Genomic DNA, 14,881 nt, shown 5'->3' with positions numbered 1-14,881 from the left:
TTGTAGTGGCCTGTAGTATACCATAAGTGAGTTCAGATGCTGAGCTGCTGTCTAAGCCCTCTCTCTGTTGTACTCCATTCATGTAATGCTCACCACTGTTTTTTAGATCAGTCAATATTTTTTTCCCTACCTCCAAGTTTCTAGTATTCTCTTAATTCATTGGCTTACTTTGTGTGTCACAGTCAGTTATCAGACACAACTCTTTTTTTTTTTCTTTTTTCCCACTACAGTTTGTGAATATGCCCCCTTCCAGGTGCATCTATTGCAGAATCAGTTTTGCTCTCCAAAGTAGATGACAAGAAAAGTTATTCTTGTATATTCTTCAACTAGATTGGAGTCAAAATAGTTAGATAATGGTGCTGCTTCTTCAGGTGGTTCAGGCTTATCCAACTCTTCAGCCTATGGTGTGCTGTTAAATGTAAACAATAGCAGTTTAGTGTGATTTAAAAAGAAATATCATTGGCTGATGTAAGATGGGGAAGGGTTTTAGCACAGCTTTGTTCTAAAATGAGAAAAGGAGTGGTACTCTAATTACAGCAGTGCTAGGGATCTCTGAATATATAAGTCCTATTTCCTCTTCTGCCACAGACGTCAGTGGAACCTCGAGCAAGGCAGTTGTTCCCTATGCAATTTCTTCTTTATTTGTTTAAACGAAGAAATAATTAAAACCAAATGAAGAATGTAAGTTTAGTTTCTTACCAACTCTAAGGCTGAGTAGAGCTACATGAAGTTGGTTGATCTTTTGTGCTTAAAGTGATCATTTTAAGTCAAATTTTTTTAATTTTCTTCGAGACTGAAGGGAAAACTGGAAGGAGAATGTGGTGGCAGGAATGTGGGTGGTTGGGACTCCAGTCTGTCTCATGCAGAACAGTATTTCCTTCCCGTATTGTAAGCGCTTATGTACTCTAGGAAATAGTTCTTTTCTGTCTTGGTGGATGCACTAGTGATTATAGTCTTATGTGTCATATAATGAAAACTGTTTAAAAGTCGAATTATAGAACTAGAAATCAAATAACTCAAGCTTAATTCTATGTTGTCAAGAGCTAGAAATTGCATTCCTCACAAAACAAATTCCTGTGCTAAGGCGTTTTCACTTCAAACCATAGTCCCATACTAAGCTTTTTCACTTCAAGAGATAACTGTCTTTGACAGGAGGATTTTTTTTTTTAATAAGTTGAGAAAGTTAAAATTATATGGAGCCTTCAATGCCCCCAAAGTACCTTAAGCTGTCTAAGATGGTGGCAATGGAGAAGACGACAAATTTAACAGTTGAGTTTCCTAGCCAAAGTGATGCCAGTTTGCTTGGGTAATGTTGCTTACTTTCCTGATATAAATTTGGAACAAGTTACCTTTAGTATTTATTTCCGTACAGATATAAGTAAACTGGAAGGACAGCTTGCAGATGCAGTGGCTTTTCGACAAGAACATGAAGACTCTATACACAAATTAAAAGGAGTGGAAAAACAGTGCAGAGTACTGCGGCAAGAGAAGGAGGACCTTCATAAGGTATTGGTCTGAAGGTGTATACCTTTAAAAATGGCCACTTAAAGTAGTTCTAGAGCAGCTTCATTGCAACTGCAACTTTACTGTTTAAAAAGCTGCTTTTTTAACTGTACTGAGATGTCACTGAATCTGTTAATTTCATAAGTAATACAGTAGCTTTTCAAAGTGACATACTTTCTTTATTGGAAGTTGTTAGGAATCTTATTAAAGTGCATTCTGGTAGATGTGATAAATAGCTTTTAATACTGCCTTTTTGGTATGTTATAATCTTTTGAAGACAATGGAAGGTTACACACAGAAGAGCAAAGCAGACTGCCTTAACTAATAGACTGTATAATCATAAAGCTAAATTGGATGTGGCTTGCCCAAGAATGTGGGTATTAAGTTTGAAACTGTTTGGGTTTTTTTTGGGGGGGAGGGTCTGAAGAAAGGGTTTCTTTGTTTTGTTTTTTTAGCTATTTGATTCTTCTCAAGACATTACAATATACACAGGAGTTAAATTTGCAGATCTGTGACTAACAATCAATTCTGTAGATACTGAAAAGTATATATATGAATGAGTTAATAGAGCTAAGTTACTGTTCCAGCTTGAGCCCACTTAATCTTTTTAATACCAAAAATGTTTAATTATTGCTTAAGGCCGAGAATGGCTTATGTAATTGCTGAGTTTACTTAGTGTTGTATAAATTACACCTTTGCTCCTTAAAACGTAGCAGTATGTTACTTTAAGTCACCAAAATATTTTACTGTGAAGTAAACAGTGGCTTTGCATCTATTACTTATCATTTTCAGTAATATCAGAGAGCCACATATATTAAATAGCTAGTTTTTGAAAGGTTTAGTAGCCATACTGCTCATGTGATGTTAAGATGCACCAAAAGTAATCCATGGGACAAAACTCTTGAGGCATCTATCCTAGAAGGGTATTTTTGATGGTACTTTTAATTTTTGTCCACTAGAATTCAACAGCCTGTCTTTTGTCTATAAACCATGGGTAAGAGTTATTCATCAAAGAATATGACTAGCAGAGCAGCTGATTCTCCTCCTCGTTGTCTGGACACTTGCCTTTTTGAAAGTTACTGAATACTCCTGAATTTCAGTACTAATGGCAGAAATCTTTATATGTCCCTTGGCCAGGGGACATTTATTCTGGGGTCTAGTTCTGCACTTTTTTTCATTTTTGTTTTCAGTCTCCTATGATTTTATGTAGAACATTCAATTTGTATTTTAATCTTGTTAATTTATGTTAATTTCTTGCTGTAAAGGAAAGTTCTTAAAGTTTCAATTAAAGTATTAAAGCTTCACAGTTTTCTGAAGAATTGAAAAATTTCACAAGACATGCGGCAGCATCTCAGCACTGGCAGAGTATATTTGATGATTCCGCTGACTGTACCGTCTGCTAAAACATTCTTTAAAAAATATATATATATATACACATATACACACACACACACATATATATATACATACATACATACATACATACATACAAGTATGTGGTGATAAACTGAAATGAAACCATTAATTGAGGTGACTTCTGTAGTCAGATTTATAAGAAAGACTTTTGGAGTAGCAAAGATGCTCCTAGAACTGCCACGCTAGAAGTGAAAAGTCTGCCTTACAATTTTCTAAAATAATGATGTTCAAGTATATAATAGAATAACTGCTGTCTTGATATGTTACCACAGCTGCTTAGCCAAAAGAAATTTGTGTAGATTAACTTTTAGAAATAGTATTTAGAAGTTATGTGAGGTGGTTGACCTTCCAAGTCATGCTTATGTGTTTCCACTTGCTTTGTTCATGGAAAGAAGATATGGAGTTCAATTTTTATTTTCTTTTTTTCTTTTAACCAGCAACTTGTAGAAGCCTCAGAGAGACTAAAGACGCAATCCAAAGAACTGAGGGATGCCCATCAACAAAGAAAGCTAGCTGTGCAGGAGTTCTCCGAGCTCAGTGAGAGGATGGGAGACTTGCGCTCTCAAAAGCAGAAGCTCTCTCGGCAACTTCGTGACAAAGAGGAGGAGATAGAAGTGAGCATGCAGAAAATTGATGCCATGCGACAGGACATCCGTAAATCAGAGAAGATCAGAAAAGAGGTAGCCTGACAAAATAACTAACAATAACTTGTTTCAGCTGCTGCTTTTATAGTTTTTCATACATGGTTATATTAAAAAATCAGGAACACTAACCATAATTTACTTTGTCTATAAGAAATTGCTTTGGCAACTCTTCCATAGCATTTTGATGCAGTTCACAAAATAGATCTTGAATTTTTCTCTAAATGTTTTGTTAATGTATCAGGAAATTAACTGAGTCATCTTTTTTTCTTTGTAATCAGGATGATTTTAATCTGGGGAAAACAATATTCTTGCTATATGCCCACCTTCTTAGTTCTTTAATCATGTTTTGATTGTTTTAGACTCCAAGTCACGGTCAACTTGAAACCCAGGAAACTTAATGTCTTGATATGCTTTAGTGTTGGAGTACTGACTTTTTTTTTTTAACTGAATTTTTCTCTTCAGTTGGAGAAAGGAATAATGATACAGACTAAATCATTCAGAACATAGTCTGTAAGTTCATTATTTTGGCCCACAATTCAAAATACCATCCTTTTAAAAACAATTTTGTTAGTTGAATTTGAATGCAGAAAAACAAATCTTACTTTTCCTCCTGGGCTTTAGAACAGGGCCCCTGTTGCTGGAATTTCAACAGTTGCCTTAGTTGCCACTAAATTGCCTTTCTGATACATAAGTCTTTTTTTAAAGTGGATAAATGCATGATCAAGTTCTTTTTGTTCCATATTTGCAAGATACAAGTTTTCAGTATTCACACCAGAAGTATTTTACAATTACTGTGTTCAAATACCAGGATTTTTATCAGCCTTAGTAGGTATTGATGGTGAGGCATGGAGCTGACCTGTGAACATGGAAGGTTTGCTTCTTCCAAAGCAGCAATGACCTCCTAATGCCACTTCTTCCTCTTATAATGTAAAGAAGCTGTGCAGTTGTCCCTGAGCAGATTTGGCATAGTTTATATGAATACAAAAACTCATCTGGTAGTAGTTCTTCATGATACAGATCGATGCCTGGAATACTGTAGGCAAAATATTATCATGACATTCTGAGATAATAGTTATAGTGGGAAAATGAAAATAGAAATAAGGAGAAAGCCATTTTTTTCAAAGGCCCTCAGTCTGGTCCCTATGGAGGAGAAGAAAGAAATGATACAGGTAGCACTGTCCTCTGTTGAAATGACTTAAAATTACTCTGATTATAGTTGGAAGCCCAGCTGGAAGAAGTTGCAGCAGAAGCATTAAAAGAACGCAAGCTTCGTGAGCACAGTGAGGTCTTCTCCAAACAGCTGGAAAATGAACTGGAAGCTCTAAAGGTGAAATCTCTTTTTACAAATTTTTACTCATAACACAACACCCGCAAGAGTTTTGATTATTCAACTGTTGATACTTGTAGGACGTTTAAGAACTACAACATTACTAGAAACATGACCTAACCTGTTCAGATTTATTTGCTTTTTTTTCTTGAAATACTTTAATCTCCAGGATATTATGTACACTACTGTCTTGAAAATGGCCAGTTTATATCAAATTCTAAGATCTGTTAAACGGGCATAGTCCAAATTTGGTATCTCTGCAACCCACTTGAACTGCTTTTTAAGATCACGTAAGCATGATCTACTGGAGCAAGTCCAGTGAAGAGCCACTAAGATTATTAAGGGACTAGAGCACCTCTCATATGAAAAAAGGCTGAGAGAGCTGGGACTGTTCAGCCTGGAGAAGAGAAGGCTGAGGGGGGATTTTATCAATGTGTAAAAATATCACAAGGAGGGTGTAAATAGGATGGGGCCAAACTCTTTCCAGTAGTGCCCAGTGACGGGATGTTCTGACTGAATCTAAGGAAAAACTTTTTTTGTTGTGAGGGTGACTGAGCACTGCAACAGGTTGCTCAGAGAGGTGGTGGAGTATCCACCCTTGGAGTTATTCAGAATCTGTCTGGACATGGTCCTGGGCAGCCTGGTCTAGGTGACCCTGCTTGAGCAGGAGGGTTTGACTTGGACAGTCTCTAAAGGTCTCTTCCAACCTCAACCATTCTGTGATCCTGTGAAGCAGAGCAGTCACTCATGGGGCTCAATGGTTGAAGACAGGCACCTTTTAACTCACTCAGCACCCAAACAGAATTTTTCCAAAGTGCTGCCAATTGGACAGTTCTGCTTTTGTATAATGTTCCAAAATATAAAAATCATAGTTTCTTCCTGATTTCTTTTCTTCTGCAGGTGAAGCAGGGAGGCCGGGCAGCAGGTGTCACACTAGAACATCAGCAGGAGCTTTCCAAAATGAAGTCTGAGCTGGAGAAAAAAATCTTATTTTACGAAGAGGAGCTAGTCCGACGAGAAGCATCACATGTCTTGGAAGTAAAAAATGTAAAAAAGGAAGTACATGATTCAGAGAGCCATCAGCTCGCACTGCAGAAAGAGATCATGATATTAAAGGATAAACTAGAGAAAGCAAAAAGAGAGAGGTAAGTTTTTTGAGCACAATTGATTAATTATAGATTTCTTTTATTGCATTGCATGGGTGACAGTGAGAATGTCATTTCACCTCAGTTCTATTTATTCCTTTTTGAAAATCCCAGTTTAAAAGTTCAGCAGTGTTACAGTATGTTTCAGTTTTTTTGTCCCTCTCCTTAGGCACAGTGAGATGGAGGAAGCAGTAGGAACAATGAAAGAGAAATACGAGCGTGAAAGATCTATGCTCTTGGAAGATAACAAAAAGCTAACAACAGAAAATGAGAGGGTAATTATTTTAGGAAGCACTTTTAAGCAAAAGACAATTCTTATTTTGTTACCTTCTAATATATTTTAATATTGTAATAGTCTACCCATTGATTAGAACAGAATCTGTAAATGTTCAGGCAGTGTCTGAATAAAACAGATGTAATTTTGTCCATATATATGTCAAAAATCTAACTAAATAGTAACTGTAGCCTCTGTATAATGCTCTTTGTGGAATTGATTCCCACAACTCAGAGGGCACTGCCTTCTGATTTCTTCATGAAGGCTGCACAGAAGAAGAAGCATGGCTGCCTTCTTGATTGCTTACAGTTAAGCTTCATTGCTCACAATGGCCTTTTTTGGATTATTTTGTGTGAAGTAGCGATGTTTTCTACTATGTTCAGAAGCCAGTCTCCAGCTGCGCAAAAACGAACATCTTCCAGTTCTTTGGTTGATGTGTTAGAACTTTCAAATAGCCCAGAGTTGTCTTGCTTGTTCAGATTCTATACATGTGTATACATACACATATGAAAAAGGTCTGAAGCTGACGTAAGCTACAGGTGAAATAAATCTTTTGTTTCAGCTTTGCTCCTTTGTGGATAAATTAACAGCACAGAACAGGCAGCTAGAAGATGAACTCCAAGACCTAGCAGCAAAGAAAGAGTCTGTTGCTCACTGGGAAGCTCAGATTGCAGAAATTATTCAATGGTATGTGCTGTTTAGAAATCTCGATCGCCGCTTTCAGTTTTTGAAATATTGTTTGGGCTTTTTATGTACAGTAACCAGGCCCTTTCTATGTGCCTTGGATCAACAAAAGTGTGATATTCATGTGAATGTCGGTAATCTGTTCCTCTTTTGCTTTGTAGTAGAACTGAGTAGTAAGAAAATTAAAATTGTCAAATACTATTGTCAGATACTATTAAGTCAGATACTATTAAGTATCTGACAATTTGTTAAGTTTTGGTGTCAACTTGCATCAAACTTTAAAGTGATAATTAGATCACTCAATTTCTTCTGGAATATTTTGATAAATTCATTCAGGGAAGGTGGTCATGATTTACAAGGTACATGTTAAAATATAGAACCTCACTAGCTGTTCTGCCAGCAGCTCCCAGAGGGATCATATTTTTGTTCCCTGATACTTATTCCTATCTCCCCAAAGACAAGCACTTGCACTTAACTTGCAGGTCAGGCCTTCCTTCTGTCATTTGTTGGGTTAGTAAGCCATGTGCAGATATTTTCCGTGCAAGATACTTGGTCACTAATACATGTTTGCTTTTTGAAATTCTTCTGCTTGCTGAAGTTGAATGCTATTCCAGGGTGGGCCTTGGAGAGCAGTGTTTTTCAATAAAATGATTTTTTAGTTGCTGGCCAATATTTATCATATTTCAGCTAGTGAAGGGGTTGTGGGAGGAGAAGGGATTCATAAGGTGTGTGTACCTGCCCTTCCAGATGTTATAGGAGGCCTTGAAGGTGGCCTTTACAAAAATTGAGCAAGCAATATGCAGATCAGGCTCCAAATAACAGTGAAGCTCTACAGAATTTTTGTTGATGACTGAAGGGAAGCTTCAGTTTCCCTAGCAACTGCCACAATCAAGAGCATCAGAAAAAAAGAAAGATCTAAAGAAGGCAATCTAGGCCGTAATCAGGGTTCTGTCTCTGGGATAGTTTTGTTTGCTCTTTCCACTTTTGCTACATCCCTAAACCCAGTGCAGACACTCTGATATTGGGTGATAATATATGTGGCGCTACGAGCCATAAAACTATCAAGCAACTGTTTTTTGTAATTGCACAATAGGGTAAGTGATGAGAAGGATGCTCGTGGCTATCTCCAAGCATTAGCTTCCAAGATGACAGAAGAGCTAGAATCGTTAAGAAGTTCCAGTCTGGGGTCAAGAACACTGGTAAGAAAATAGCAAGCATTCAGATTGTTTTGGGGATGTCTAAAGAGATAAATTTTTGGTTTAGCTACTTATTCATCTCTGCTCTTGTATGAGGGGAAAAAAAAGTCATGCAAACAATCACAGAACTCTTTTCTAATAAAGTCTCTGCTTTTGTAATGACTTTCTAGTTTTATGAGTTGCTTGTGAAATCCACTTGGGTCATCTCATCAGAATTTGATAATTCTCAGGGGGAGGCGGATGTTTCTTACTAATATCTGTCATCACAAACTGCTTTTAAACAGTGTGGAGGAGAAAAAACAATAAATTAAACCCTTAAAGGGGAGAATGGAAATGCATCTCACCTCACGAGGCTAGATGCAAGTGAATAATTTTAAATGCTGTTACAGTGGGATAACGAAGTTTTCGTTTGTGGTCAAACATTGGCTGGTTGCTACTGTTAGGAACTAGTAACACACAGAGATGGTGTTGTGTTTTTATGTACCTGCAGAACAATGAGACCCAGTGCCATAGTTTTTCCTATGTAGGCAGTAACACTATTGCCCAAACATTCTGTCAAATAGAAGAGAGGTGAAGCCCTCACCATAATGCATAGTTCCAAAGGCAAAAATGCTGTTTTGTCATGGCAGGTACTAAATACTTGCTTAAGGAAGTATTTGCGGCCAAATACGGAAGCCTGTGTCCTTAGCAATGCCGGTCAGCACAGTTGAACTGTCACACAGACAGTCAATCTGCTGTTGGTTTGTATGGATAAAAAGTTGCTCATCCTTTCCAAATCTATGAATAGTAGAAAACAAGAGAAAATTATGATTTCCTATGAGTTACCTTTTGGCTTCATCATAAAGGGATGGTCTAACATGTCAGGAGGTATAATAGGAAGAAGGATCAGATCAAATGCAGTTGGCATTTTCTTCTTAGCTATTGCCAGAATAAGGAATGCTGTCTGTTCTTTGTAATGCAGCTAGTTTTGTAACTTCAGCAGAACCTGATGTAAGGTAATTATTTCTCAATATAAGAAATGGCTGTCATTTTCATGAGAATGCAATTTGCAGGTTCATGCCTGACTAGAGGGAGATCTGTTAAGGAATAGCCCACAGTGTGGATGTAGCCCACACAGAAAAATGCTTGGAAAAGCTTGAAAATTTAGCCTGAAGGAGGGGGGTGAGTTTCATAGTGTATGCCAAAGTATAGTGTATGCTACATAGCAAGAGTAAGAATTGCTTAGGTAAACACTCTAGGTATCGCGGATATCTCAAAACCCAGACTATTTTTTTTTCTTCATGTTTTTGCCACTGTCAGTGTTAACATGTTTTATATTAAATGCTTACATGAATGAAACTAGCCATTTTCACTGGGTTCTCTCAGTTTGACTTTCATGCTCAGTGTTAAAGCCTTTTGGTTTCAAGCATATTGTGCTAGTGGTTTAACCATTATAAAAATTACTCATTCTATCACTTATGTGAAATGAAGTCTGCCTATCAATTGATTTCCATGTAGCAGGATTAGTGTCCATAATTAATTAAAAGAGCATTCTCTTAAACAGTGTGAAAGCTATTTTATGTCCTTGAACAACATTAGAAATATCTTTAGATAGTTGATACTAATGTTCAGTAACTTACTGCAACAGGATCCACTTTGGAAAGTACGACGCAGTCAGAAGTTGGATATGTCAGCTAGGCTGGAATTACAATCCGCCCTTGATGCAGAAATTCGTGCCAAACAACTAGTTCAAGAAGAGCTTCGAAAAGTTAAAGATGCAAACATATCTTTTGAAAGGTAATAAGGGCTTTGGTTCTGTTAAGGTTTTAATGTGCGGCTTTAATCTGCGTGTTAGAACAGTAACAACTTCTTTAAAATTGCCCCTTGTGCCAGGGATATTATTGGACTTTGCCAGAAAGATCCCATTCAACAGACTGCACGTTTCTTTCTTAAATTCAAGTGAGAACTCTAGAAACTTCTTGAAGTAAACATTACACTTCTGTGAATGGCTTGGTAATAACATATGGATTTTATACACCTGGGGAAAAAATAGCTTAAGAGCTCATTCAGAGCAAATTCAGTACCTTTTCTTACACTAACTGGAGAGTGGACATGTTTTGGGAAGAAAAGACCAAGGTACAATTAGAATAATTTTTTTGGCAAATATCTGCAATGATAGCAGGAGTCTTAAGTGCAGTTTTCACTATCCAGCCAAGTCGTGAGATGCCAGTTCATGGAAAAAATGAAATTAATCAAACTAAAAAAAAAATCCTGGGCAGGGAGGGGGAAGCATTATCCAGAACTCTGAGACATTGGATCACAAAGGAACACCATGTACTTTGAGATATTTCAGATCCCATTTTGATCACATTTTGTTGCTTTAGTAAATTAAAGGAATCAGAAGCAAAAAACAGGGAGCTGTTGGAAGAAATGGAAGGTTTGAAGAAAAAGCTGGAGGAAAAATACAGAACTGATACAGGTAATTAAGATTACTGTGTTTTAACAGAATTCTAGTAGTAGCTGTGATGTTGCCTTTTAGCTAAGCGAGTCTATTTTGGTTTTTAGGTCTCAAACTTCCAGACTTTCAAGATTCCATTTTTGAATATTTCAACACCTCTCCTCTTGCACGTGAACTGACTTTCAGAGTGAGTTGTTACATAAAATAACTACAAAAATGTGACAGTTGAACTATATTTTTATTACTTAAAAGTAACAGCCCCTATATGGTAAATTTGGATCCGGCATATGTAAAATATGGAAGTCAAATTAGGATGACAGTGCATTGAATTGAATGTCCAGTAGATGTCAGATTGCTTAGCATTTTGTAGAGAAGCTTGCACCTTTGGGAAATATTCCCAAAAGCTCACTTTAATTATTTCTTGTTCTAGTTTGTTTGTTTAAGTTGATCTCAAATCCTTGGCTGAATAATATATATTCAGGTTTTTTGGAAAGGATATCACACCCTATTACAAGTAATGGATTAAATGCTTTGCAGTTGGAACATGCCAGTTAATATAAGAAAAAGTATTCATACAGTTCAAAGAATGTTTAAACAGATATGTAAAAGTGTTGGCTCTAGATCTTAATGGTGTGGTTAAAGTAGAAGGAACTGGAAAGAGAATCAGAGGACCTACAGATGTTGGTGTAATAAGTTTATCATGACACACCCGCTGATCCTTAGAAAACTAATCATACGAATCATGGCTCCAAGTGGGCGTTTCATGTAGAAAAGTTCGTACATCCCCTGAGGAAGCAGCTGTTAAATGCAACATTGAATTACATTTCCTTACTTCATGAAGTCTTGTTCTTTAAGGAGTTTCTGGGATGTTTTTTTGCAGAACACATAGAACAGTTTAGGATAAAGCCAAGAACTGAAAATGGAAGGAATAGTCTGTTATATTTATGGAACTAAATTAAACTGGCTCAGATTAATATCTCATTGGTCTGGTTAGATTTTATATCTGGAAAGTGTACTTCCTGTATTTTTTTCAAGTTGTTGCTGTTGTCAAAAAGAAAAAGCATATGGGCATGCTATGATATTTTCATAGGCATACCTTGTGTATGTGCTGCTTCCAGTCACAAAATGCCCATACTGACTTTCCTGCTGAAGCTGCACGATGTGCGCTGTCAGGGTGGGAGGAAGAGAGAGAAACATGAAAACAGTAACGTGTTATACTATCAAGTCCATAACCAGTCAGGATTCCATTCTGCAGATCGGGCAATAGATACATATTGTCACTATGGGAATGTAGGTGGTGTTTTCTGATGAATTACATTAAAATTCCTGATACTGGACTTAATGACTTCCATTAACAATTTGTTTTACATATACTTACAAAGATAGTCCCTGTCATCTGCTTTGGGTTAATTTAGTCTGTGTAAATATCATTTGGCCATATAAACGTTTTATTTAGCTAGCTTACTAATATTCCATCTGAAGTTTTCCTGTGGGTGATAAGTGATCATTTTTATCCCTCATATCCATTACAACAAAGGATTCTGTTTCCTCTTCGTCTACATCTTCTCTGCTAGCCTTTTGGGAAGAAGTAAGTTCTTGCTGGTAGTTTTGTCTACTTTTTTTGTTGTGACCTGTCATAGTAAAAATGGCCTTCTAAAACTAGTAGACATTTTGCTCCCTTAACTTTTCTATAACTTAACCCACTAAATAGAGCTAGTTTAGTTTTACTTTTTTAATACCTCTTTACAGGCTTATTATTTTATATTTTGACTCTGTATTATGGCTAAAGCTGAATTATGTTTATCATTTTTAAATGGTTCATATTACATGATGGTATAATTTGATTTTTTCAGTGGCCCAACTCTATCAATCAACTTATAACAAAAATAACAAAAATCTGTATATATTTAGTGAGCTAACTGAGCCATTTTCCTGTCTAAACAGGCTGGGAAGTGAATGATTCATTACTCGAAGCCTTTAGAGCTAATTACATCATTTATGTGAAGCCTAATCTGATGTTTGTTAATCATGATTTTCATGATGTCCTCAGAGTACGGTAATAGAGTATCCTGGTTCCACACCCAGCTTCTTTAGCCCTGGAATTGTAGCATACTTCCCCCTTGTGCTGACAATTAGTAGGTGCTAATGTAAGTGTGAAATAAATAGAAGGCTTGTCATGGATGTTGGTCTTAAATTCTTCTGTTGAATAGAAGACGATATGATTAAATAGACATGATTATTTTAATGATAAAGATAGTAATAGAATTGTCAACAATTTTTAAACAACTTCTAATTATAAAAAGACTGCATAGTATCACTTTGAGATTTTTTCTTGTGGCTGAATAGGTGGCTGCTGTGTTCTAGAAAAATCCTAGTGTAGTAAATTACCATGAGAAATAAGCTGTTTTCTGGATTATTGCCAAGCTTCTCAGACATCATTCCATACCTGCATGCAAGAGATTAGATACAGTCTTTCTGGGAAAAGAAGGCTGTTATGGCATATATGCTGCCTCCTACTAGGTTTTATATTCCAATACTTCAGAGTTTTTCCATCAGGCAGCAGGATTTGTTTTGAGGAAAGGTTTTTTTTTTTGTTTTTTTTTTTTTGAGAGTTGAGGTTTTTTAGAGAGTTAAGATTTTAGATGTATGTGTACTACATACAGAAATCATCATTGTTTTTTTTATTTTTTTTTACCTGTGAGTTAATAATTGTAGCTACCTTGAAATTTCTTCTATTTTGTTGGCATGAGAACACTTCATCAGATCTGTGGTATCTAATCTAATTTGTTTGCTGTCACTTTTTCAGACCAGTTCTATTAGTGAGCAGGAAACACAGGGTCCCAAATCAGAAGTTTCACCATCTACTTCAGTTATAACTGCAGAGCAACAACAAGAAGTAAGGCAGCTGTTATTTTATCCTGAAGAGTAATTAACTAGAAAGTCTCTGTATATCTGGATCATTCTAAATATATATTGCAGCATTCATTATGAAGAGGCAGGATTGACTGTTGCTTATTTGTAATGTGTCAGTGTTAATGGCACCTGCTTTGAGGACAGTTGCAAACGAAACCTTTTCCCTGGCTCTGTGTATGTTGATGTTTCTCATTTTCCTATGTTTTCTGTATTGCTGCTTGTTTGTTAGTGTGCAGGCTTTCCTGTGAGTGCTTTAAAATACAATCTGTTTTTAAAAATTAGATTAAATCAGAATGGCAATGTTTACGACAATTAAATTTTTGATGATTTTCAAAAAAAAAAAAAAAGGGGGGGAGTTGGGAACCAATAAACTTTGCCACCCCAATTTTAAAACAAATTCTTGAAGCCTCATTTTGCTCAATTACAGTTTTTTGTGATTCAGGAACCAATTCGGCTTCAGAGGATGCCTGCTGCTCCTTCCCCCACCATTCAGTCCATTTCTCTAGCTGTACCAAAGGTAGGGGGACTGTGCTAACCTTATTTTGAAGAACTAAGGAAAGATCATTTATAGATTAGCCATCCATGTTTGTTCTTGTCCTGTTTGGGTTTGTCATGTGTTGCTTGTTTGTTAGGTCTGTGTTTTTAATCAGATGTTTCCAAACGCAAGTTTTGATGGGTGTTGATTTGTCAGAAGGAACGTCAGAAAAAGTATTTGGTTGTATGTTTGGGTTTGAGTGTCTTCTGCAAATGGAAATAAAAGATGTTACTTTTGTCTTGCAGCACCTTCTACAAGCTGCAATTAATTAAAAGAAGCCCAGATTTCATAATGTACACTCTAATATATTAGAGGAGCATTGGGGGGGAGGTGCTTCCATCACATAAACAGAAACTGAAAAATTTTTGTTTTGTTTTTATCCTGAATGTGTCTTTCAGCCTAAAGCTCACCAGCTCAATATCAAGTCATTTACAAGCCCCACTCAGTGTAGTCATTGCACCTCTCTTATGGTGGGATTAGTTCGACAAGGTTATGCCTGTGACGGTGAGTCAGTTAACCTTTTTGTTTTCAGCAATCTGCAATCTCCCCCTAAAAAAACTCCCCAAAACATTAATTACTTTAAGGCAATGACTTCTTTGGTCAGGAAGATAGAGAGGCGGCTGCCACTGAATGGTTCTCCTTTCTTTTGCATCATCAGACCTTTAAAGTGAACGAATGAATTTAAGCTCTCATGGTCCTTTCATACTACTAATTCTGCTACCATTAGTGTGATAATAGTGTGAGCTGGGGAGGGGAGGGTTTCTAAATGTATAATGGTGCACAAGAGACTGTGGGAATGCTATGGTA

The 14,881-nt window shown here is 36.6% G+C and overlaps 1 protein-coding gene across 9 annotated transcripts in view; it reads left to right on the top strand.

The window, feature by feature from the left end:
• Positions 1–14,881, top strand: part of CDC42BPB (CDC42 binding protein kinase beta) — a 96,050-nt gene that overhangs the window by 61,862 nt on the left and 19,307 nt on the right. For 5 of the 9 annotated variants that reach the window (XM_067295010.1, XM_067295009.1, XM_067295016.1 and 2 more), the window contains exons 12-25: positions 1,373–1,506; positions 3,357–3,599; positions 4,780–4,890; positions 5,791–6,035; positions 6,205–6,310; positions 6,872–6,996; positions 8,087–8,192; positions 9,817–9,965; positions 10,553–10,647; positions 10,734–10,813; positions 12,164–12,214; positions 13,433–13,522; positions 13,982–14,056; positions 14,473–14,578. In XM_067295010.1, the coding sequence (XP_067151111.1) occupies positions 1,373–1,506; positions 3,357–3,599; positions 4,780–4,890; positions 5,791–6,035; positions 6,205–6,310; positions 6,872–6,996; positions 8,087–8,192; positions 9,817–9,965; positions 10,553–10,647; positions 10,734–10,813; positions 12,164–12,214; positions 13,433–13,522; positions 13,982–14,056; positions 14,473–14,578 (1,716 nt within the window). The remainder of the gene's footprint in view (positions 1–1,372; positions 1,507–3,356; positions 3,600–4,779; positions 4,891–5,790; positions 6,036–6,204; positions 6,311–6,871; positions 6,997–8,086; positions 8,193–9,816; positions 9,966–10,552; positions 10,648–10,733; positions 10,814–12,163; positions 12,215–13,432; positions 13,523–13,981; positions 14,057–14,472; positions 14,579–14,881) is intronic. The other 4 variants (XM_067295012.1, XM_067295011.1, XM_067295014.1 and 1 more) reach the window with 3 other exon arrangements.

The sequence above is a fragment of the Apteryx mantelli genome, chromosome 4 (assembly GCF_036417845.1).
Source record: "Apteryx mantelli isolate bAptMan1 chromosome 4, bAptMan1.hap1, whole genome shotgun sequence".
Taxonomy (NCBI): domain Eukaryota; kingdom Metazoa; phylum Chordata; class Aves; order Apterygiformes; family Apterygidae; genus Apteryx; species Apteryx mantelli.
This window is presented reverse-complemented; position numbering and strand designations above follow the sequence as displayed.